Here is a 26,336-nt window from a genome sequence, read left to right as displayed (position 1 = left end):
TCCCAGCCCTCATCTACACATCTTACCCAGCTTGTGTCACAGAATAAATTCCTGCTCCATTTTAGCTGCTTTCATTGAACAATACAGAGCTCCTCAATTGTATTCATCAGCCCAGGAAATGTACATAACAAAATAGAGGGGGTGAAATGTGGTCATAGATTCTTTGAACACATCAGAGATTTGGAACAGATTGGGATAACTTGAGAAGAAAAACCAGCAGCAGGGAAATACCATCAGCGGTCACTTTAATCAGGTACCTCCTAAACATGGTTATTAGCATTACTGTCCCTTCCTATCAGCTTGAACCAGTCTGGCCATTCTCCCCTGATCTCGCTCATTGACAAGGTGTTTTTGCCCACAGAACTGCTGCTCACTGGGTGGCTTTTTGTTTCTCACACCATTCCCTGCAAATTCTAGAGACTATTATGTGTGGAAAATCCCAGGACATCAGCAGTTTTTGAGATATTCAAACCATCCTGTCTGACACCAACAATCATTCCACTATCACAGTCAGTCACTTAGATCACAATTCTTCCCCCATTCTGGTGTTTGGTCTGAACAACAACTGAACTTCTTGAACATGACTACATGCTTTTATGCATTGAGTTGTTGCCACATGATTGGCTAATCAGATATTTGCATTAAAGTTGTGTGTACCTATTGAAGTTGCTACTGAGTATAAAACAACAGCAGAGTCCAAGGGCTGTTAAAGCATGCAGATTTGCATTCCAAGATGGGAAGGAGAGCCTTTCAACTATCACTGAAGGTTCTATTAATGAGACTGATGAAATCAGTGAAAAGGGGCTTTTCAAGTTGATGTTGTTGCTGCAGATTCAACATTCACTGCCCATTCTTATTCCCTTCTTGGAATGTTGTACCATTTTCATAACCACTGTAATCCAGTTTGCTTGGAGAAGGTACTCCCACAATTCTACTGGATTTCAACCCCATTTTGATAAATTATGAGCAATCCATTTTCAAGCCAGAATGATTGATGGGCAGCCTATAGGTGTTGATGCTTCAGTACACCTTCTGCTCAGTAATTACTGAGCCTTTGTTTTGGAATACTGTACTATGATGGATTTTGGGGGTGATATCACTCAACATAAACTGGGGACAGGATGGAATTAACATTTTTAATGTAATGAATGAGAAGCCAACAGTTACCAGCTTTGCTCTTTTGTTTCAAATGCATTTATCCAGGCAAATGGGGAGTTTCCAACACATTTCTGATGTGTGCGTATGGTATGTCATGTTATGGTTATGGTATGTCAGAATTACTGCAGGAGACCCAACCTCTGTCCTGCTCTTGGAGCCACTGTGTGGCTGGTCCAACTGAGCTAATGATCCACACTGGTTGTGCCGTGATATCATTGGGTTGGAATTTAAAAGCGGTAATAATCTTGAATACCAAAGGCAGACCTCACTTGGAGATGTTTATTCTTTGGCATTTGTCTGGTACAGATGTTACCTGGCATTAATCATCACACACCAGAATGTTGTCTAGATTTTCTATGTGATCATAGGGAGTGTGGGAAGAGATGTAAATGGACGTGTATAATCAAACATCATTCCCATTTTTGCCAGAATGGGAAAAAGGTCCGTGAAGCAAAATGCGAGGAATGTGAAAGAATGTTCTTCAGTTTAATCTGAACCAGTTTGAAAGTATAGAGAAACATCTCTACCCCCAGCATGAAACCATTTAAAAGGACTAGATAAACTGGATATGAAGAGGACATTTCCTACGGTGGGGGGTCTCCAGAACTAGAGGGCACAGCCTCAAAATTGAGGAGCGATCCTTTAGAACAGAGGTAAGGAGGAATTTTTTTTTTAGCCAGAGAGTAGTGAATGTGTGGAATGCTCTGCCACAGACTGCGGTGGAGGCCAAGACCATGGGTGTAATTAAGGCGGAAGTTGATCGTTTCCTGATCGGTCAGGGCATGAAAGGTTATGTATGGCAAGAGGGCTGGTGTAAGGGGTTGAGTGGGATCCAAGATCAAGTCATGATGGAATGGTGCAGCAGACTCAATGGGCTGAATGGCCTAACTCTGCTCCTGTGTCTTACGCCTACTAAAGCTCCACATCCTATATAGTTATTTTCTTTGACAAATAATTACAGGTATGTGTGCTGTAAATGTTTTGGTGCTCTCAAAATGTCTCATGATGTTTCTACTAATGTGGATTTTCAGCATTTTAATCATTCTAAACTAAATAAACTCAAGTGAACACATGCTTATGCAGTTGGGAAGCTTTCCCTTCATTCACCATAACAACACCGGAACGTCAATAAGGAAAATAAATCAGTTGGTGAGTTTGGCAGATGGCGATAGACAGAATTTAATCCACATGATGAAGTAATATATTTTTGAAAAAGCAAATACAATGAGGACATCTACAGTAAATGCCAAGGACTTCAGGAGTGTTGATGCATACTGATTTGGAATGCAATTCTACAGCTCACTAAAGGTGACAGGTGAATGCAGCAGTGAAGTAGCATTCAATGTGTTTGCCTTCATAGGTCATGGCATTGAGTATAAGAGAAGGAATATCATGGTGCATCTGTACAGGACATCAGAAGGATGTAGCAGCAATTGATGCCAAAGGATACATTTCTGCACTATACTTATTTCTATGACAGAGCACAAGGCCACAAGACATAGGAGCATCAAGTCTACTTTGCACATGGTTGATATATTATCCCTCACAGCCCCATTTTTCTGCCTTCTCCCTGTAACTTTTGACTAATCAAGAACTCATCAACTTCTGCTTTAAATATGCTCAATGACTTGGCCTCCACAGCCGTCAATGGCAATGAATTCCACAGATTCACTACCCTCTGGCTAAGAAATTCTTCCTCATCTTTGTTCTAAATGGACATCTCTCTATTCTGAGGCTGTGCCCTCTGGTCCTAGATTCCCTCATTATAGGAAACATCTATTCGATCCAGGTTTTTCAATATTCAATAGATTTCAATGAGATACCCCCCTATTCTTCTAAACTTTAGTAAGTGCAGGCCCAGAGTTATCAAATGTTCCTCATACATTAACTCTTTCATTCCCAGAATCATTCTTGTGAGCCTTCTCTGGAGCCTCTCTAATGCCAGCACAGCTTTTCTTGGATAAGGGGCCATCAATTCCATCATCCAAATCGTTGACATATAACATATAAAGAAGTGACCCCAATTGCAACCCTTGTGGAACACTACTTGTCACTGGCAGCCAATCAGAACAGGCTCCCTTTATTTGTACTCTTTGCCTCCTGCCAGTCAACCAATCTTCTATTCATGTTAATATCTTTTTCTTGTTATGCAGCCTCACGTGCAACACCTTGTCAAAGGCCTTTGGAAAATCCAAGTAAACAATATCCACTGACTCTCCTGTCTATCCTGCTGTTATTTCTTCAAAGAACCCATGCTGACTTTGGCCCATTTTATTACAAGTACCTCTAAATCTCATTCTTAATCTTTTTTAAAAAGTACTTACTACCTGGTGTTCAATCACCAAAACCAAAACTGTTTTCAAGACTGCGGCCTGAACAAGGCATTGCACAATTCCACACTGGTATGCTACATTGAATCACTTCCTTCAATTCTTTACTTTGCCTTATCCATTATTAAAACCAATATTGACACTTTTTTCTTTGCGTCAATATGATAAATAATTCTGAAACATACTCATCACCAAATCCAAGCTGCTTTCCTGTAGATTACAAAATAATGTTCTAGAAAATGAGTATTACATTATTGCAGGGACTTCAGGACTAAAGAGGTCAGGGCTATTAAAATCCCTCAGTTCCCCAATGTGACTATTTATAAAGCCCAATATCATGGTATCTGACTGTCCAGATGATGTTTGCCATTTCCACTTGCAGGGACAACTATTCTTGTGCTCATGCTGAAGTAGTTCTATTGGGCACATTCCCTTGAAACTTAACTGGTTTTATTTCCAATGCTCCCTATACATTTTACCAAGTTTACTGAAACGCTATTGTGTAACTGCTTTCAAAAATATTACTTACAAGTATTTTAAAATAGTAGTAAAATAAGAGACTGCAAATGCTGATATCTGGAGCAAAAATAAAACAGACTACTGGAGGAACACAGTGGGACAAGGTGAAGGGGTGGTTAATATTTCATGTCTAGACTGGCATCATGCCTGAGAGGGTAAAGGGGAGATTATCCAGTATAAAGAGCTGAGAGGGAGTGATAAGACAAGAGCTGGCAAGTGATAGGTGGATCCAGATGAGAAGGGGTTGGTAGGCAAGGTAGATCTAAGTGGGAAGGGAGGGGGGAAGACAGCAGGAGAAACTGAGGGGCAAGGGACTATATAATATAAATAATATTATATATTATAATAATAATAAGCGGGCTATATAATAGTGACAAGTGGAAGTAAGTAAAGAAAAATGTTGGACATAAGGGAACAGTGGGTGGAGGAAAGGGGATAGGGAAACAATTAGGTATGTGTGATAGGCAAGTAGAACTAGGTGGCGGAGGTCAGAAACAGGGATCAGGAAGGGTGATGGAAAGAAGGAAGATTGTAAGAGGATCTAGGTAGATCAGGAGGAGACAGAAACAAACAGGGGTGTGGATTGGAGAATTCAAAGTTCAGGTTTTAGACTATGAGATGCTGTTCACCTACTTTACGTTTGGCTTCACTCTACCACTGGAAGTGGAGAAGGGCACACTGCACAGCATGGGAATGGGGAGAGGAACTGAAATACCATGCAACCAGAAGCTCAAGACTGGAAAATCTGCCAATTCTGCACCAAAGTCTCGAACATGCCAGAATATTGGGGAATGCAAAGTACAACCTTTCCAAGTTGAAAAAATTATACATCCATCCTCACACACTCCACTCATCAAATAGACACCTTTCAACAAATCAGCATTTGCTTTCACTGGGAAAACAGACGAATCATTACCGTCTCTGTATCTCCAAATCCTCCTGACATGGACCATTCTGCACTTGTGGAAACAGCTGAGAGTTCTGACGAGACAATGTCGGACCTGAAAATCAAGTTCAAGAAAAATTATTTGAGAAAGCTACCTTCTTGCAAAATATAGTATCAGAATACCATCTATAGTGGTTGATAGGGCTCACTTTTTTCTCTTGTGAGTCAGTACACAGTTAAAGTTACCCACTCTTCCTCTAAATAAATGAAAAACACATCTACTTTGTCTTTGTACTTAATGGCTAAGCCCACATTCTATGTTAATTCATTTTTTAATTTTCAAAATAAATTTTAAAGCCACCACAAGCTCTAAACAAAAAACATTCTGGGGTGGGGGTGGGGAGGCACTGATGAGGTAAGACGATAAGAGTTTTTTTCTTCAGCAGAGCTGTTTATAACTGGAGGACAAAGATCTAGCAAAATCGTTGGAAAGAATTTTTCATGAAGTATGGTTGAAGTCTGAAACAGACATCCTGAGAAGGTTGGGAGACAGGTACTCTTACAACACCGAAATAGTTGATTCAGTATTGAAGCATCCTAGCACAGAAGGCTAAGGACCAAACACTGGCAAATGGGATTAGTGTAGAGAGGCAATTGATGGCAGGCATGGATACACTAGCCCTTCAATGCTGTATGATTGGCACTCTGGGCAGTCATGCCCAACAACTGTAGTTGCACAATTTACTGACTCACTAGGTCCCAAGCAACCTACCAACTTGATTTGATCCACTGCTGTGTGCACGTCTCACTCACAAAGGCCCCATTTCTTCAAAACTGCACATCATCTAATAGTCAACAGCTGAGAAAATTTGTTAGTCTACAGAAGTTTTCATGTGTCAGATTATCAGAATTTTCTGTGAAATGTAATTGCATTGAATACATTAATCACACACAAATGTAACATTCAATGGTCACGCCACTATGAAAAGTCATCACAGAGAACCTTTTCTGAATCACAAACTAAATAACTGATGTCGACTCTCCATGATCATAGAATCATCAAAAATTTAATAATGCAAAAGAACCATTTGGCCTTTCCTTTGTGTGTCACTTTCAAATCCTAGGTCCATGTTGAAATGCAGAGCACACAGAAATACTTCTTCATGAGACACTCTCTTAGCAGATTCCCTACCACTTACCGGTTAAAACTGATCTTTCCTCTAATCCTTGCACCAATTTAAAATCTATTATTCACTGGTTCTTAACTGAAAGATATTAGGTGTTTCCTTCTTACTGCATTTACCTTCGGGAAAGTTGTCATCAGAGTCCTCAACAGTCTCTGCACAGCGACATAACAGCTGCTCCCAAAATCATTCACAAACAAGCAAAAATCTGCAGATGCTGAAGGTTGCCCTTCAACTTTCTACTCCACAGGAAAAAAAATGTCTGAATCTATCTAACCTTTCCTTATAACTTGAGCACTCCAGTTCCAATAACATCCTCATGAATTCTTTCTGAACTTTCTAGTTTAGTGACATCCATCCTATAGCTGAGCGACTAGAACTACACACAATACTCCAAGTGTGGCCTCACCAATATCTTGTGTACTATGCAGCAGAAAACATGAGTTCTTATTTAAATAATTCATGGGGAACAGGAGGAACATTTGGATTCCTGCATAAGCCAAATGGACTCCCCAATCAAGGGCCACAAACCAGCAATTTATTGTTTGTGCTTCCAGTGTTTCATCAACTATTGACAGAGTTCTTGGTATGACAGATTGTAGAGCTTGGCAGCTTTTCTAGAAAGCAAGGGCAGACTGTCACTCTGCCCTCGCTGTCTTGTTAGTCAGACAGTACAGGTGCAGAGGGCAGATTTTCATTCTACTCATATTATGAAAAAAAAAGCACCAAGAAAACCCAAAACCAGACTTGAAGAGGAATACCACACTGCGAGAGTATTGATGGTTTAAAGACTGGGGGTTAGGAGAAATCTGTGCAACTCCATATTTCTCCCTGCTCTGAACCTACAGTACTGCTGATAACATCACAGGCAGAAGAAAAAATATCTGCCAGCTGTTCCTGTGGTAAAAGCTAACAAAGCACTGCTAAACTGCAAAGGATCATGTACATATCAATAGGAGCAATCCATCTCTTTCCAAAAGTAACTAATTCTTAGATACAGCAAAAAAACTGAAATAGACTTTTTTTTAATACTCTTGCAAGTAACAGAAACAATTCAGTGGTGTGTCTTATCAAATAATTATTGATTTTACTGGAAGGCAACCCCCCACATTACAGCCATTCGCTCTTACAGATTTCCAAAATTATTACCTTAAAATTTGAGATATGGAACAAAATCTACTCTTGCAGATTTTATACAGTGAAGAAATTAAATAAATCAACACAAAATTTATCTTTTACAACTTGTGTTTTCTGACACATGTATACTGATGAGGCAGCTTCACATTATGAAAATCACAATATGGTGCATTTTCTGCAACTGAAGCACCCCCGTATAACAGGGTTGCCTATACTGCAACTTAAACTAGTAATGGATAGGAAAAAAGCACTGTAAATGATTGCATGGGAATGTGATATAGTGACTATATGGTAATTATTAAACCAGAATTTTAAGTTTACATTTGAAATTCTTGTGTAGAATGTGTAATTGTATGATAGGCATTATAATGGCTCTAATTACCTTGGTTTTACAGCATTTGTAAATACTGTGCCTTTTCACAAGTTGTGTGCCTACAGTGTTTGGAAGAAAAGAAATTAATCCTTAGTAACAGAAGACATGGGTGCTGAACATTCAGCACAACAGAAGTGCAGGGCAATAATTGCCAGTTGGTGCTGATAGTCATTTGATAATGCTATCCATTCTTCTTCATGGCATCAATAACTTCTCTTTTGTGTCATTTGAAGTCACAGATCTCTCTATTGACAAGTACAGTTTACTAGCATCAACCAGATCTTGTTTAGGGACTATCCAAGCAGTGGCCTTGTCTCATTTCATCCTGTTACGCATTGATTTAGTCAATTTGGTAGATGAATGAGAGATATTATAGAAACATATAAAATTATGAAAGGGATAGATAGAGGCAGGAAAGTTGTTTCCACTGGTAAGTGACACTAGAACTAGAGGACATAGCATCAAGATTCAGGGGGAGTAGATTTAGGACAGAGATGAGGAGGATCTGCTTTTCCCAGAGAGTGGTGAATCTGTGGCATTCTATGCCCAATGAAGCAGTGGAGGCTACCTCAGTAAATATACTGAAGTCAAGGTTGGATAGATTTTTGCGCAGTAGGGGAATTAAGGGCTATAGGGAAAAGGCAAGATAGGTGGAGAAGAGTCCATGGCCAGATCAGCCATGATTTTATTGAATGGCAGAGCAGGCTCTTTGGGACAGATGGCCTACTCCTGCTCTTATTTCTTATGTTCTTGTGTCTCTACCCAAGATGAATCCCAAAAGAATCAGCCTAACTTCAGGTTTAATATATTTGGTAAAGTTAGGTACTATAAGTTTTTCCCCTAATTCAAAGATAACCACCATAGAATGCAAGATGCAACAGAACAGAAGTGATACAATGGTTACATTAGTGGACCAGTGATCAAGACAACTTCAATAGCTGGATCACACAGGGTCAAATCCTACATGGCAACCTTAATTTTTAAATTGAATTGAATTTCGGTTTATTGTCATTTAGAAACCACAACTGCAATGCAGTTAAAAAATGAAACACCGTTCCTCCAGAATGATATCACAAAAACACATGACAAAATAGACTACATAAAATCTACATAACATTTGGCAATCCCCAAATCCAGAGTCCGGAGAGGCTGCTGCGTATTAATATCGTGCTACCATCTTAGTGCGTTCCCCAGAAAGGAGCTCCAAACCCACCAGACAAAACAAGTCTACCCAGACACACCAAGTCAGGAGACCAATTCTACCACCCAACAAACCAAAAACTAAAGCTACAAGACCTACACAAAACCACATAGTTACATATAGTTATAGCTAACATATAGTTACAACAGTGCAAACAATACCACAATTGATTAAAAAAAACAGACCATGGGCACAGTAAAAATAGTCCAAAGATGTTTAAAGACTATAAGTTCGAAAGAAACCACCACACAGTTTCCACAAGTCCTCAGGGTCCCGATAGACTCGTCATCCCATGCAGGTGGCAGAAGAGAATACCCCCACTATGGACTTCCATGGCGCCGCCGGACCCAGCCTCGCAGACACAGCACACAGTGAAAGCGCCCCGATCGCAGTGGACTCTGAGTCCGTTGAACCTCCGAGCCTCCGACCATCCCCTCCGGCACAGCCTTGCCGAGCGCACTACGACGCTCCCACCACCGGCCACTGCCAACACGACCCCGAGGACTGGGGGCCTGTTCTTCCCAGCAGAGATCCAGACCTCACAGCAGCAGCAGCAGCAACGAAGAAGGCCTTCCTGGAGATTTCCAGATGTTCCTCTGTGCTCCCATGTCCGTTTTTCATCAGATTTGGATTGTGCACGGCACCCCGCTTGACAAATAACAAATATCAACTCCGGAGAGGCTGCTGCAAACTGTGTTGCGCCACCATCTAAAATCACTTCATTAAATAATCTGGAATTTAAAGAAATGCACTAACCTTTTGAATGGTGAATGCAAAACTATTAGATTGCTGTACATATACACATGGCTCACTAAAGTCAACCTGGATAACTAATTTGCCACCCCTGCCACATAGCCCTAAATGTCACTCCAGCATCAGAGGAATGCCTTCTGAAATAGCCCAGCAAGTCATTTGTAACCTGCTATATTTCCGCAGAACTTCAAGAAAGGGAAGCACCAGCAAAGTCCCAAGGGAAATTAGAGATGGGCAATAAATACTGGCTTTACCAGGAACACTCATTACAAAAAAATAAAAATGTAAGTTCCTAGGTGTCAGGAGATTGAAAGGTCAACACTTTGAATTAAGACTTGCCTTTTATATTCAGACCAGCAGGCATTTATAACTTACAATAATTATGGAAAATCATGAGGTTTCAAGGACCAACCTTTTAACCGCTGTAGCACAGTGGTTGCCTGTACTTACTCTTATTTGTTTTGACAAATTAGCAATTGCCAGCCCCTCAGCTTTAAAACTCACACTAGTAATGGAGGCTATTTGTTGATCCGAGCAGCCAATGGTTTCTGATAAAGAAATATTGCTGAGGGACAAGTGACTGATGTGATAACTTTCCTATTGGCCAAATATAGGAAAATTAGATAACAGACATGTGATATCACAGTGTCAATGGCCTCAGAAAAAGTTTCATCATGTGAAAATTAAATAAACATGGAAGTCTCCACAACTAGCTTCTGCATCATAGGGAGGAGAAACAGCAGAGCCTCTGCTCCTGATGTATAACTATGAACCAAAATTCGCAGACAATTTAAAATTATCCTTCTCTGTAGTCATAGGCAGAAGAATCTGGTTACCGGTAGTTGGGACACATTGGGATTGGTAGATTTTGGCTCAATTAAGCAGCTACCCCAATTACCCAAAGTTTCATGGAAACAGGCATTAAAGAAAAGACAAGCTACCATTTAACTGAGTAACAAATTATATATTTAAACAAAATAATGAATAAATTAGAACACTACCAAAACTACTGCAGTACTCCAAAACTGTGTATTTTTTTCTAATAGCTATCAATGGAGGAATTCATCTGCCGTGTTCTTTTGATTGACTGTAACAAGATAATGAGAGGCATTGATCGTGTGGATAGTCAGAGGCTTTTCCCCAGGGATGAAATGGCTAGCATGAGAGGGCATAGTTTTAAGGTGCTTAGAAGCTGGTACAGAGGAGATGTCAGGGAAATTTTTTTTATACAGACAATGGTGAGTGCATGGAATGGGCTGCCGGTGCAGCGGTGGAGGCAGAAACAATAGGGTCTTTTAAGAGACTCCTGGATGACTACATGGAGCTTAGAGAAATAAAGGGCTATGGGTAAAGCCTAGATAGTTCTAAGATAGGGACACATTCGGCACAGCTTTGTGGGCCGAAGGACCTGTATCGTGCTGTAGGTTTTCTATGTAAATAAACAAAATCAGCACAGACACCTAGTGCAGATAGTGGATTGCCTTTACAAAGTGCTTTTGATGGCATTGCCCAAATCTTCATTTTGATTGCAGCATTCAAGATGATTGCCCATACCTTCAAATTCTTCGTAGTTCCTAGACTTGATGAAGCACTGAAATCACTTCATTGTCACTCCTGGCCATTTCTGGCATCTCCAAACCTGAATACTTGAAACCGCACTGAGCAAATCAGTTCTGAATTGTCTCACTGTTTATTACTCATCAACTATCAGTGACAAAACTCGTTTCTTTTTGAACACATACACGCAAGTGACGCTATTTAAAAACTGTTCATGTTAAGCATGGTGCAGTGTTTAACAGCCACATGACACGCAAACTGACATTACTTGGAAAATGTTTGGCAAATGTCCTGTCCCATTAAGCAGCACAGTGTCCCAAATAAACGAAGGGAATCATGGCCATTTCCTTAATTTGCTTTGTTCTTTAAGCACTGTATATACGCACAGGTATATGGAGGAATTTAAGGTGGAGGGTTATATGGGAGGCAGGGTTTAAGGGTCGGCACAAAATTGTGGGCCCAATGGCCTATACTGTGCTGTATTGTTCTACGTTCTATGTTCACTGTCCTAAATAAGCGACTGCCCCGATTAACCAATGGTCCAATTAACTGGAATCCACTGCATTTGATTTACAGAAAATGCTGAAGATATTCAAACATCTTTGGAGAAACACAGTTAAATGTCTCAGGTCTATACCATTTCATTGCTTTATGGAAATTATTGATCCTGGGTAAAGGATCAAAAAGCATCAAGTCACACGAACATTGCATGGCAACTTTTGACAACTTCACAAGGAATAAAATGTCCTCTCAAACCCGATTAGAAAGAGAACAGCTAAGATCCATTACACCAGAATGCTAAACCTCCATTCTCTCTCCGATTGAGTAACCTCTATTTTTAACCCAAACAGTAGCTTTGTCCTTGTACCCCATCCCATGGTGATAGAGGATCTTTATTTCCTTATACAAGGTGGGCACTAGTGATGAGACTAGCATCTGAGTGGCATATCAGGTCCAATTAACACTGACGATGAATGATCATCAACCCACGTTCAACTCTTCAGAAATGTTCTCTGATCCATTAAATATTTACAGCTTTGTTTTTATTTTGTGGCGATCCACTTCCCAGCGCACTCGAACCGGCTCACAAAGTGGCGCGCGCCAGCATTGAGGCCGGTCCCAAAAAGGGTGCCAAGTCTGCTTCACCAGCAAGGGGAAAAGCCCGCATGCCGGATGGGACTGTGAATATGCGACAGCATTCCCGCCCGGGGAGGGTGGGAACAGGAAGGCTTTAAAGCGAGGCCACGAAGTTTGAATAAACCTCTTTTGCAACTGCAACTCATCGACTGCATGTCGTTATTTCAGCGCTGCGTGTAGCACACTGCTACAATTTATTAATTATATTGGTAAGTATGGAGGCATATTTAATACCCAGACAAGGCACAGACAACAGATTTCCTTTCTTCCATTACAGATTTTCGGGCTGGAAATACAGTTGGCCCTCCTTATCCGTGGGGGATGGGTTCCGGGACCCCCCCGTGGATACCAAAAAACGCGGATGCTCAAGTCGGTGGACTTTAGGACCCAGCAGAGCTCGGGACCCACCACCCACAGTGTTTCTGTTCCAGAAAACTATCACGATTGAAAATAAAGTGGAAATAATAAAGCGATTGGAAAGAGGTGAAACATCATTGGTAATTGGAAAAGCGTTAGGCTAGCCTGTCAGTGATCGGAACAATTTTAAAGGGTAAAGTGAGAATAACGGAGCATGTGAAGGCCCTGCCCCGATGAAAACTACAATTATTACTAAGCAACACAGTGGTTTAATTATTGAAATACATAAGTTTTATATGCATTGAAAGGTAAAATATAAACTATATATTAAGACAAACGTTTGACTAACTGACACTAGATAATACTAGATGTACCTGTTCCGACTTGGAGAACTTCCATTTTTTTTTTTCGATTCCTGATCCGCGGTAATCTATGCACATCCTCCCGTATACGTAAAATCATCTCTAGATTACTTATAATAGCCAATACAATGTAAATGCTATGTAAATAGTTGTATTGTTTAGGGAATAATGACAAGAAAAAAAAGTCTGTACATGCTCAAACAAGTGCTGGAGAGAGAACTTCCGAGTTTTCCCAATCCATGGCTGGTTGAATCCGTGCATGTGGAACCTGCAGATAAGGAGGGCCGACTGTGGTTTTTTTTAAGTGACAATCTGGAAACTTCCTGGTCACGGTCTACTCTCCATGGTGTTATGAGTGCTGAACAGACCTGATGGAAATGGGGTGCAGCGTTAACCATTTCCCCTCTCCTTTTGAGAACTATGAACTATTGCTATTGCTATGCTGCTAATGAGAGGGAGAGGGAGAGAGGGGGGGAGGGGGAGGGGGAGGGGGAGAGGGAGAGATGAAGCACGGAGGCAGGAACATCTGCTACAGATAAGAGAGAGAGACAGTTGATTTATGTATTATGGCTTCTTCCTGGATTGTTTACCTTTTGCTACAAGGACGTTACTTTGCTCGTTAACATTCCTAAGGAGACAGCAGAAGAGGCCTGATTTGATGGACATGGTCATTTTGAGTTGATGGATGGCTGATACCCCGTCAATGGAGATAAAAGACAGGTGTGGGGAGACACCCCTCAGACACACCAGTGGACACTGACCGAGTGCTGTGCATCCACAGCAAGGTGGGGGCTTCGAGGACCGAATCAGGAGATCGGTCACAAAGCTCACAGTGTGACGGCAGGGCCGGTGGGGACTTGTGTGTGTGTATCTACTCGTGCCAGAGTGACGAGTCCACCACAGAAGAACGGTCTGGCCGAGAACGGAGGGGTCATAACCGAATGACCACAACGGTACAGTGGAATCAGAATACAACAGAAGGTTTGCAGGCTGCAGCTGCTCAATCTCTTGCTCGCTCTCTCTCTCTCTCCAATAAATTACAATACAACAACCGCAACTACCTCAGCACACATGAACTGAACTTTATATTTTCTTATGACAATTCATTTACCCCTAGACATTGATAGAGCTTGTTTATTATTAGATAGATAGATAGATAGATACTTTATTCATCCCCATGGGGAAATTCAACTTTTTTTCCAATGTCCCATACACTTGTTGTAGCAAAACTAATTACATACAATACTTAACTCAGTAAAAAATATGATATGCATCTAAATCACTATCTCAAAAAGCATTAATAATAGCTTTTAAAAAGTTCTTAAGTCCTGGCGGTTGAATTGTAAAGCCTAATGGCATTGGGGAGTATTGACCTCTTCATCCTGTCTGAGGAGCATTGCATCGATAGTAACCTGTCGCTGAAACTGCTTCTCTGTCTCTGGATGGTGCTATGTAGAGGATGTTCAGAGTTTTCCATAATTGTTGATTATTATTCCTACACTTCTATGTTTATTATTGCTAACCTGTTTTATATGTATATTTGCATTTTCTATACTGTATTGTGTAGTTTACTAATAAAAATCTTTAGTTTTCAGTACCACCAGACTCCTGCTGGTCTGTAAACCCAGTTACGGGGCACGTAACAATGGCAATAGGTCAGGACCATGGGTGCTTGCTCTGTAATTTAACAACCATGCTTCTAAAGCTGCTGCAAGTGCAAATATCAGAATCACTACTGATCAATACAACAAATTGTTTGGGTTCTGTCCGCTTAAAAGTTATATAGCAATGGGACTGATGCAATTGCCCCATAGTTCCAGGTGCAGGAAGGAAGCACTATTAAAACAGTAACTCGGGAACCTTCCATAAACAGCCCATAACAGTCATATAACCATATAACAATTACAGCTCGGAAACAGGCCATCTCGGCCCTTCTAGTCCGTGCCAAACGCTTACTCTCACCTAATCCCACTGACCCGCACTCAGCCCATAACCCTCCATTCCTTTCCTGTCCACATACCTATCCAATTTTACATTAAATGACAATATCAAACCTGCCTCTACCACTTCTACTGGAAACTCATTCCACACAGCTACCACTCTCTGAGTAAAGAAATTCCCCCTCGTGTTACCCTTAAACTTTTGCCCCCTCTCAACTCATGTCCTCTTGTTTGAATCTCCCCTACTCTCCATGGAAAAAGCCTATCCACGTCAACTCTATCTATCACCCTCATAATTTTAAATACCTCTATCAGGTCCCCCCTCAACCTTCTACGCTCCAAAGAATAAAGATCTAACTTGTTCAACCTTTCTCTGTAACTTAGGTGCTGAAACCCAGGTAATATTCTAGTAAATCTTCTCTGTACTCTCTCTATTTTGTTGATATCTTTCCTATAATTTGGTGACCAGAACGGTACACAATACTCCAAATACGGCCTTACCAATGCCTTGTACAATTTTAACATTACATCCCAACTCCTAAAATCAGAGCACTGAGAAATAAAGCCAACATACCAAAAGCTTTCTTCACTCCCCTATCACATGAGATTCCACCTTCAGGGAACTATGCACTATTATTCCTAGATCACTCTGTCCATCATAAAAAGCTCAGAACCAGGAACTGTCTGCCCAAACCACTTTAGCACAAAAGCAGGTCTTCCTGAAGTTACAACAGGGTTCTATTCCTGTGAATAGTTCACAGTCCAGAAGTTCTCAAGTTGTAAAAGTGGTCAAGGACTAAATTCCACATAGCTGACTATGTCTGCCATCCCTCAATAGCCAGCAAATCCATCCTGCCATTCGCCCAAATGCTCATTCTTATATACATATGCTGTACATAAATTAGGCATTCAAGAACTAGGAAGGACCTGTAATGACAGTGCTTTGATTGTTGAGCAGCCAAAGGATTGATAGGCGATAAGAGTTCTGAAAAGAACCAAATTCTAAAGTGAATCCACTTATGCAATATTTGCAAGGTTTTTTCTAAACAAGACAACAAACAAAAATCACAGTCCCAGTCTATTTTAGACAAATTTAAAGTAGGTGATGATCTGAACTCTGTGATTACAGAAATATCTACAACATAACTAAACAATTCAGAGCCAAGAAGAAAATACAATCCAACATTCATTCCAACCCATTTTAAATATAGATTTCAGCATTGAGTAAATCACAATGAAGCAGAAAGCAATTTGCACAATTTCCTTAACAAGCAGACAATTCTAAAGCATCTGTTAATTGCCAGTGCCATGTAAGTGCACAAGATTAATGGCATCAAATGCTGCACAATGAATCTTGAAGAGTTCTCTGAAATACTACTGACAGCTTCCAGACCATCCGATTTATACAAATCTGAACACATGGGTGAGCATTTTATGAACCAGTAAATTCAGGCATCCAAGTATTCTGCAGTATACATGACACTTCTGAAACTGAGCAGGCATCCCCTCAATCATCCCTTCAATAATATAAAGTATGGCTGAATTTTTAGTTACAATCTTGTCATAACTTATTTACAGTTAAGTATTATTTCTTTTCCAAAAAAATTAAAGAAAATGATAAATGAAGCTGCTTAAAACACTCCATGCAGAACACATGAAGGGCACCTACATGTAAATGTGAAGGCTTGGTCTCGCTTCTGGCAGCACAGGTAGTGCCACATACCATTACTCACATCCTGAGACACGGAGCTCTGAACATGTTCGCACGAGTCTCCAGATTGTAGGCAAATCATCGTGTTCACGTCAAATCCCAATACATCTTCAGATTTCCTCTCAACCATTATTGCTCATTCTTAGTGGAACCAAGATAACATTAATAACGCTTTCCTATGTAAGAGGATGCAGTTTAATTGGAAAGGGGCTGTATCATTCATGTATTTAACAGCTTCTAGCCATCAGAGGTCAAGTTTGTCTGTTCTAGTGTCCTGGCCCTTACTGGAATGCTCTGCATTTCCTGTTCCTACTGAATAATTAATATTTGCTCCCAGTGAGCCAAATGCTGTATTGCTTTATACTGCAGCACCCTTGTGACTGGAGCTGCTGTAGCATTTAAACTATACTGCCTTCAACTAAATTATAATTGCCACAAAGGATATGAGGCAATTAATTTTTCTAAGCCAATTTAATTTCTCAGTTAAAAAACTGTTAGAAAAGTCAAACCTACCTAGCTGAAGTTTTGTTCTGGATGTTCTGATTTTATTTTAGAATTGTGAAGGATGACCTTCAATGACTCAGATAAAATAACTCAATTTAACCTATTAATATCTTCATATCCTGGTTATAAAAAATGCTAACTGCAAAGCTGAGTCTTTAAATTTTGATATCCAAAATAAATTTCCAAGTTTGAAACAGCTGTGTAGGTCATTCACTTGTAAGTCACCAAAACTGCCCCTGCCCTTTACCACAGTTATTGTAACATAATCAATTAGATTCAATGTGCTTACGTCATTTTTCTACTTGTGAACTGCACCAGTGTCTTCATTGCATTGCTGATCCAGACCACAACAGAGGTCAACGAGTCCTTCATCCATGACTTCAGCACAAGGTAGAATCATCAAGCCTTGGTTTGAGCACAATCATCAGGCCATTCTGCAGGGTCCCTTGGCATTTTAAGCCAAAAAGAACTGTTTCAATTACAGGAGACTGAGCAGCACATTTTTTGAGAGGCTATTTGCTTTATAAGCCAAACTTAAGTCAATAAAAACAAAAATGCCTTTATTGACTTATAACAAAATGTAAAATTTAAGCCACACACACAAAATGCTGGAGGAACTCAGTAGGTTATGCAGCATCTATAGAGAAAAATCAACAGCTAATATTCTTCATAATTTTGCAAATCCTCTTCACAAGTAGGGAATTAGAATCAAGGAACTGGCAAGTTAGACTGAGACAGAAAAATGTCTTCATTAGTAAGCCTGCAAATTCTCTATAGTTTTTGTTGATTTATTCATTGCTAGTAATGCACTATTAAGAGAGGAAACTTGGAGCTTGTCACTACTTTTCTGTACAGTTTTAAATTAATTGGATCATTCAGCAAAAATAAGTTAGGTTTAAACGGAGCAACATTGGAATAGTAGCCATTGCTTGAGTGGACAGAGATTGAATAAGGAAGCGAGTCTTTGGCTCAAGAGGCTTCAGAAAGGCGGTTGCTAGATTTAGGGTTTTCCAAGTTTCTCCTCTATTATTGCATAGGCAGAGCAGCGAGAATGGATCTCAGGGCAGTGGTGTACTCCTCTTGAATGATGTGGGAAGTCAGGAAGATGTTCAGAGTCGCTAATGACTATTTCTGCAAGAAGTGCATCTGGCTGTAGCTCCTAAAAGACTGTGTTAAGGAACTGGAGTTGGATGACCTATGGATCATTCAACAAAATAAGGAGTTGATTGATAGGAGCTGCAGGAGCCAATCACACCCAGGCTGCAGGAAGCAGGTAGCTGTGTGACTGTCAAAACAGGGAATGGGATTAGGCAGACAATGCAGCCCTCTGTGGCTGTTCCCCTCAATGAACAACAATACCACTTTGATTACTGCTTTGGGGTGGGGGTGATGGTGGTGTGATGACCTATTAGAGGAAAACTGCAATGACCAGGTCTCTGGCTCAGAAGGGAAGAGGGTAGAAACAGAGAGCATTTGTGATAGGAGTTTCAACAGTGAGAGGAATAGACATGAAAATCTGTGGACTTGAAGATGATTTCTGGATGGTATGCAGCCTCCTAGGTGCCAGGGTCAGGGACATCTCAAATTGGGTCCACAACTTTCTTAAAAGGGAAGGTGAGTATCTAGAAATTGCGGTGCATGTTGCTAGAATGATATACCAAGGAAAAGTTATGAGGTCATGAACAGCGAATATATTGAGCGAGGAAGGAAGCTATAAAGCAACATTTTTAGATTGCTGTCTGTGCCTTGCACCAGTGAGTGTAAAAGTAGGATGAATGCAAATGAATGTGTGGTTCAGGAACTGGTGCAGGGGACAGGTCACTGGCATCTCTTCTGAGGAAGGTATAACCTGTACCAAAGAGACTGTTACAAGCTGAACCTGAGGGGGTCCAATATCCTTGTAGGCAGGCTTGCTAGCTGTTGGGGAGGGTTTAAACTAAGTTGGCAGTGGGATGGGAACCAGAGTGATAGGTCAGATGATGAAACAGTTTGTGACAGTAGATACGTGTTTCAAAAGGGAGCGGGATGGAGGTAAAAGAGGTAGGAGAGTAGATTTGCTAATCAGATAGTATCATAGCTGCAGAAATGGAGGACCCCATGGAGATTGTCTTCTGAGTCAGTGTGCATGAAAATCAGAAACTGGAAGAGAGAGTGGGTTCACCACCACTCCCCGCCCCCCTGCCGACCAACAGCAAGAGATACTGAGCAGCAGATTGGTAGGCAGACTTGAAAGGTCCAAAAATAACAGGGTTACTGTCATGAGTGATTTCAATTTTCTTAAGCTTGACTTGCATCTCCTTAGTATAAAAGGTTTATGACCATAAGACGTAGAAGCAGAATTAGATCATTCAGCCCATCAAATCTGCTGCATCATTTGATCATTCCTGATTATTATTCTCAACTCCATTCTCCCTATCACAATATGTGACAGGTCAACTGGAGGAAAAGCCCTAATTGATCTAGTACTAGTCAATGAATCTGGTCAGGTGATATATCTTTCAGCAGTATTACTGCCACAAGGTAATACTGCAGCTCTATAAAACTGGTTAGTCCACACGTGGCATGTTTTGTTCAGTTCAGTTCTGGTTGCCTCATTACACTAAGGCTGTGGAAGGTGCAGGAGATTTACCAAGATGCTGCCTGGATTAGAGAGCATATCTTATGAGGAAAGGGTGAGTAAGCTAGGGATTTTCTTTTTGGATTGAAGGAGGATGAGAGGTGACTTATACGAGGGGTGATTGATAAGTTCATGGCCTAAGGCAGGCATCAATTTTAGGAAACCTAGCACATTTATATTTCAACATAGTCCCCTACTAAATTTACACACTTGGTCTAGCGGTCGTGGAAAGTGTCCACAGCAAGTGTGATTGATAAGTTTGTGGCCTAAGGTAGAAGATGAGTTATACAGCTCTCGTTACATGCACATGCAGTTCAACTCTAAGTGATTATGCAGAAAGTTTGAAGTTAATATCTTCTCCTCTCCTTCTACCTTAAGCCACGAACTTATCAATCACCCCCCACCCCCCGTATGTATAAGATGATAAGAGGCACAGATAGAGTGGACAGTCTATATTTTTCCCCAGGGTAGCAATGGCTATTAGAAGAGGACGTACATTTAAAGTGATTGGAAGGAAGTATGGAGACGTCAGAGGCAGATTTTTTGTTTTACAGAGTGGTAAGTAAATAGAATACACTGCTGGAGCAGTGGTAGAGGTAGATACATTAACATTTAAGAGACTGTTAAATAGGCACATGGATGAAAAACATACAGAGGAATATGTGGGAGAGATAGGTTGGGCAGGTACAACATTGTGGCCTGAATGACCTGTACTGTTCTATTTATGTTATGATCATATTACAGTTTTATTGGTAGCGTTGTGAATTATGCCACCACCATATTAATATTGTAGAGCCCATACAGGAAAAAATTATGATGAATCTCTGATGGAGCCCACAACACCCAGACAATGAATATATTCAAGACAGATTTTTGGAAAGGAAATGAAAGAATATGGGAGAAAAGCAGGAAAATGGAGTTGCAGGAAATGATTATAAATGTCAAGACCAAATAGCTCAATTCTACTCTATTGTTGCAAATCTTATCCTACCCATTTCAAGAGAGCTTTTAGACAGTGATGATAAGTGACAAGGCTATCTTATTCTCAGCTAACATGCAGATGTTCATTTTCAAACTGTTGCCTTCATTCTCAACCCCCTTCTAGGACCTTTCAACTGTAAGCTCTGCAGAAACAAACAATTTGCCACAATTTTCCTAGACAGACAATACAATAAATATGGTGATGTCACAATACATAAAGCTACCAAGCAAAACTTTTAAAAACATTCCTCTCTTAATAGTGCATTACTAGACAGCTGACTAAACCAACATGAACTTTCCACTTCTAATCAATAATATTTTGGAACACATAATATACTGAAGTAATCACCAATGCCAAATGCACTGAAAGATATTGATCATCTACAATATGTTGTTACAAGATACATCAATTAACCTTTAGTATACGATGCAGCTGGCCTCTTCTAAGAATGCCTCCTTTTCACAAAAGCATCGAAATATTCACAACGGAGAAGCAGTACAAAACTAGCAAGTGTTATGTATTGTAAATGAAAGAAAAACAAGGGAGCCTGGGGTGCATATGCTTAGTTTTACTTCAGCGAGGTGCACATCTAGTCATCTAATTACGTGCTTTTACATATATTACCCATAATGAATTATGTAACCAAAGAATGCTTAATCAAACAAGATATTTACAATATTGCTCAAATATTACTGAAATGTTATATACAAAACACTTCTTCCTGCTTAAATATAAACTCCAACTCAATATAGAATGCATCTCAACTTAGACATACACGTATAAAATGTCTGTACAACACACACACACACACACACACATACATATACATAACCACACAATATAATACAACTACTGTACAGACATCCATCGCATAGTAAATTTTCAATTGTCCCATCAAGCCTAAACATTTAATTGCTGAGGAAGATTCCTTACTCTTGTGGGATAACATCTCTCCTGACAAAGGGATCACTCCGCTTGGCAGGAGAGACTTGTGGCCTTCAAACAATCTCAGGTTCAGGGACTTCCTCCGTGGTGGTTGTTGGAGTTGACTCTGGAACTGCAGGAGGTGGTTCTGACAGCTCTGAACACCTTTCTTCTCCAATAGTTGACTCTATTTTCCTCAACTGATCGATATGTCCTCTCCAGATGACATCAGACGCAATCTCCTCTGTGTAGGAGAGTAGTCCAAGTTCAGTCCTTAATCTTTCCAAGTACCCACTTTTGATCACCTCTGTAGTCACTTACTAGGACTGCTTGGCCAGGAGTGAAACATCAAACCTCTTTGATTGAGGAGCCCTCAATTTGGCTCAGTAGTTTGTCCTGTACAGGCAGTCCCCGAGTTACGAACGTCCGACTTACGAACAACTTGTACTTACGAACGGAGTGAAGAGAACACTGTCCGCCATTTTAAGTCAATCACGACGCCATCCGCCATTTTAAGTCGTTGCCGTTAACATTGTGTTGAGTGTGTAACGCTCATGCAATTGGCTGGTGTATGTCTAGGGGAAAATTCGTCCACCCGCCAAACCGCGCCTCCCATTTACGTAGATGCTGTGAAATGCACACTAATATAAACTCGCACACACAATATCAAACCGCACACCATGTACGTTTACAGAATACACTATATAAATCTTACTAGAACTAAGTGATTAATAGCGATACAATATATATGAAAGAAGAAAAAGGAAAGAAAACGCGCCAGGACTTATCAGGGTTCAGTCAATTAATGCACAATCATTGGAGCTCAATCATCGAAGTCTTCGGTCCACTATTCGATCTTCTCCGACCTCCATGACCCGCGCACCTCCAGCACCGTCCATCTTCCTTGCGATCTCCTCTCGAACTCCCCAAAAATCTGTGAAACCACAGCTCACAGATCCACAAGAAAGAATAACATCTATCCTAATTGGTTAACAAATGAATACAATTCTCATTATCAGTAATCATAACCCAAACAAGCTGCGAGAGAAAGCACTCTCTCACCAGTTACCCTAACAAAGCATCATCCCTACTTTTAGTTAACAAAGAAGCCATTTTGATTAACATACGCACGCAGTAACATAAGAAACCCTTTACAAGTGTGTAACTTTGTATTTGGCTTAAATATTTCTTGACAAGATTCACTCTGACCCCCCCCCCCCTTTTCCAGTCAGCACCACCCCCACTTGTCCCATTTAACCTGTCTCAGTGCGGGTGGACCTTAGGACCTAGGGGAGCTCTGAACCTTATTTAACCTGTCACAATGCGGGAGGACTTTAGGACCCGGGTGAGCTCAGACCCGCCACCTGCGGCTGCTGCTGAATCCACAGTGTTTCTGTTCTGTTGACGGAAAACGATCACAATTGAAAATAAAGTGGAAATAATAGTGATTGGAAAGAGGTGAAACACCATCAATCATTGGAAAAGCATTAGGCTACAGTCGGTCAACGATCGGAACAATTTTAAAGGATAAAGTTAGAATAATGGAGTATGTGAAAGGCCCTGCCCTGATGAAAGCTACAATTATTACTAAGCAATGCAGTAGTTTAATTATTGAAATACATATATTTCTGAAGTGTTTTAAATGCATAGAAAGGTAAAATATATACTATACACTAAGACAAACGTCTGATTGATGCTAAATAATAACAGATGTACCTGTTCTGACTTATGTACAAATCCGACTTAAAGACTGCCTGTACTTTAAATCATCTCAAGATTACTTATAGTACCTAATACAATGTAAATGCTATGTGAATAGTTGTCATACTGTATTGTTTAGGGAATAATGACAAGAAAAAAAGTCTGTACATACTCAAACAAGTGCTGGAGAGAGAACTTCCGGGTTTTACCGATCCACGGTTGGTTGAATCTGCGCATGCGGAACCTGCGGATAAGGAGGGCTGACTGTATTTCCTTTTCCAAGGGTAAACAGGACAATCCCTCAGCATTTTCATGATTAGGCATTGTTTTGAATTCAATCTTGTAATTGTGTCCTTCAAGAAACAGAGCCCATCTCTGCAGTAGCATTGCTACTGTAAGTGGAACACCCTTCTGTGGATTGAAAATGGACACTAGTACAGATTGGATGGGTTGCACCTGAACTCGAGGGGGAGCAATATCCTTGCAGGTAGGTTTGCAAGGTCGGGAGGGTTTAAACTAATTTGCAAGGGGGATGGGACCCGGAGCAATAGAGCAGTGAAAGAATTGCATGGAGTAAAGCCAGATCTAACATATAGAGAAGCTTTGAGGAAAGAGAAGCAGAATAAAGGGTGTAAAGGTAGTAAGGTAGAAGGGCTAAAAGTGTGTGTACTTCAATGCAGGAAGCATCAGGAACAAAGGTGATGAACTGAACTGAGAGCTTGGATACATACATGGAATTATGATGTAGTGGCCATTACAGAGACTTGGCTGGCACCAGGGCAGGAATGGATTCTCAATATTCCTGGATTTCAGTGCTTTAAAAGGGATAGAGGGGGGGAAAGGGGAGGAGGGATGGCATTACCGTTCAGGGATACTATTACAGCTCAGAAAGGATGGGTAATGTAGCAGGATCCTCTTTTGAGTCAGTATGGGTGGAAGTCAGGAGCAGGAAGGGAGCAGTTACTCTATTGGGGGTATTCTATAGGTCCCCTGGTAGCAGCAGAGATACCGAGGAGCAGATTGGGAGGCAGATTTTGGAAAGGTGCAAAAATAACAGGGTTGTTATCATGGGTGACTTTAACTTCCTTAATATTGATTGGCACCTGATTAGTTCCAAAAGTTTAGATGGGGCAGAGTTTGTTAAGTGTGTCCAGGACGGATTCCTGTTACAGTATGTTGACAGGCCGACTAGGGGGAATGCCATACTAGATCTAGTATTAGGTAACGAAACGGGTCAGGTCACAGATCTGTCAGTGGGTGAGCATCTGGGGAACAGTGATCACCGTTCCCTGGCCTTTAGCATTATCATGGAAAAGGATAGAATCAGAGAGGACAGGAAAATTTTTAATTGGGGAAGGGCAAATTATGAGGCTATAAGGCTAGAACTTGCAGGTGTGAATTGGGATGATGTTTTTGCCGGAAAACGTACTATGGACATGTGGTCGATGTTTAAGGATCTCTTGCAGGATGTTAGGGATAAATTTGTCCCAGTGAGGAAGATAAAGAATGGTAGGGTGAAGGAACCATGGGTGACAAGTGAGGTAGAAAATCTAGTCAGGTGGAAGAAGGCAGCATACATGAGGTTTAGGAAGCAAGGATCAGATGGGTCTATTGAGGAGTATAGGGTAGCAAGAAAGGAGCTTAAGGGGCTGAGAAGAGCAAGAAGGGGACATGAGAAGGCCTTGGCGAGTAGGGTAAAGGAAAAGCCCAAGGCATTCTTCAATTATGTGAAGAACAAAAGGATGACAGGAGTGAAGGTAGGACCAATTAGAGATAAAAGTGGGAAGATGTGCCTGGAGGCTGTGGAAGTGAGCGAGGTCCTCAATGAATACTTCTCTTCGGTATTCACCAATGAGAGGGAACTTGATGACGGTGAGGCCAATATGAGTGAGGTTGATGTTCTGGAGCATGTTGATATTAAGGGAGAGGAGGTGTTGGAGTTGTTAAAATACATTAGGACAGATAAGTCCCCGGGGCCTGACGGAATATTCCCCAGGCTGCTCCATGAGGTGAGGGAAGAGTTGAACCTCTGGCTAAGATCTTTATGTCCTCGTTGTCCACAGGAATGGTACAGGAGGACTGGAGGGAGGCGAATGTTGTCCCCTTGTTCAAAAAAGGTCGTAGGGATAGTCCAGGTAATTATAGACAAGTGAGTCTTACGTCTGTGGTGGGAAAGCTGTTGGAAAAGATTCTTAGATAGGATCTAGGGGTATTTAGAGAATCATGGTCTGATCAGGGACAGTCAGCATGGCTTTGTGAAGGGTAGATCATGTCTCACAAGCCTGATAGAGTTCTTTGAGGAGGTGACCAGGCATATAGATGAGGGTAATGCAGTGGATGTGATCTACATGGATTTTAGTAAGGCATTTGACAAGGTTCCACACGGCAGGCTTATTCAGAAAGTCAGAAGGCATGGGATCCAGGGAAGTTTGGCCAGGTGGATTCAGAATTGGCTTGCCTGCAGAAGGCAGAGGGTCATGGTGGAGGGAGTACGTTCAGATTGGAGGGTTGTGACTAGTCATATCCCACAAGGATCTATTCTGGGACCTCTACTTTTCGTGATTTTTATTAACGACCTGGATGTGGAGGTAGAAGGGTGGGTTGGCAAGTTTGCAGATGACACAAAGGTTGGTGGTGTTGTAGATAGTGTAGAGGATTGTGGAAGATTGCAGAGAGACATTGATAGGATGCAGAAGTGGGCTGAGAAGTGACAGATGGAATTCAACCCAGAGAAATGTGTGAGGTGGTACACTTTGGAAGGACAAACTCCAAGGCAGAGTACAAAGTAAATGGCAGGATACTTGGTAGTGTGGAGGAGCAGAGGGATCTGGGGGTACATGTCCACACATCCCTGAAAGTAAAGCTAAATCGAGGGATAAAGTTTAAGATGCAATGATGCAGCTCTATAAAACTCTGGTTAGGCCACACTTGGAGTACTGTGCCCAGTTCTGGTCGCCTCGCTATAGGAAGGATGTGGAAGCATTGGAAAGGGTACAGAGGAGA

The 26,336-nt window shown here is 41.1% G+C and overlaps 1 protein-coding gene across 5 annotated transcripts in view; it reads right to left on the bottom strand.

Moving 5' to 3' along the window:
- Nucleotides 1-26,336, bottom strand: part of enah (ENAH actin regulator) — a 311,956-nt gene that overhangs the window by 78,953 nt on the left and 206,667 nt on the right. For 4 of the 5 annotated variants that reach the window (XM_073056228.1, XM_073056227.1, XM_073056229.1 and 1 more), the window contains exon 4: nucleotides 4,924-5,008. In XM_073056228.1, coding sequence (XP_072912329.1) covers nucleotides 4,924-5,008 — 85 coding nt within the window. Of the gene's footprint in view, nucleotides 1-4,923; nucleotides 5,009-16,563; nucleotides 16,847-26,336 lie in introns of those variants that run through there. The other variant, XM_073056230.1, reaches the window with a different exon arrangement.

The sequence above is a fragment of the Hemitrygon akajei genome, chromosome 9 (genome assembly GCF_048418815.1).
Source record: "Hemitrygon akajei chromosome 9, sHemAka1.3, whole genome shotgun sequence".
NCBI classification, from domain to species: domain Eukaryota; kingdom Metazoa; phylum Chordata; class Chondrichthyes; order Myliobatiformes; family Dasyatidae; genus Hemitrygon; species Hemitrygon akajei.
Note: the sequence above shows the minus strand (reverse complement) of the source record. Positions and strands in the feature narration are given on the sequence as shown.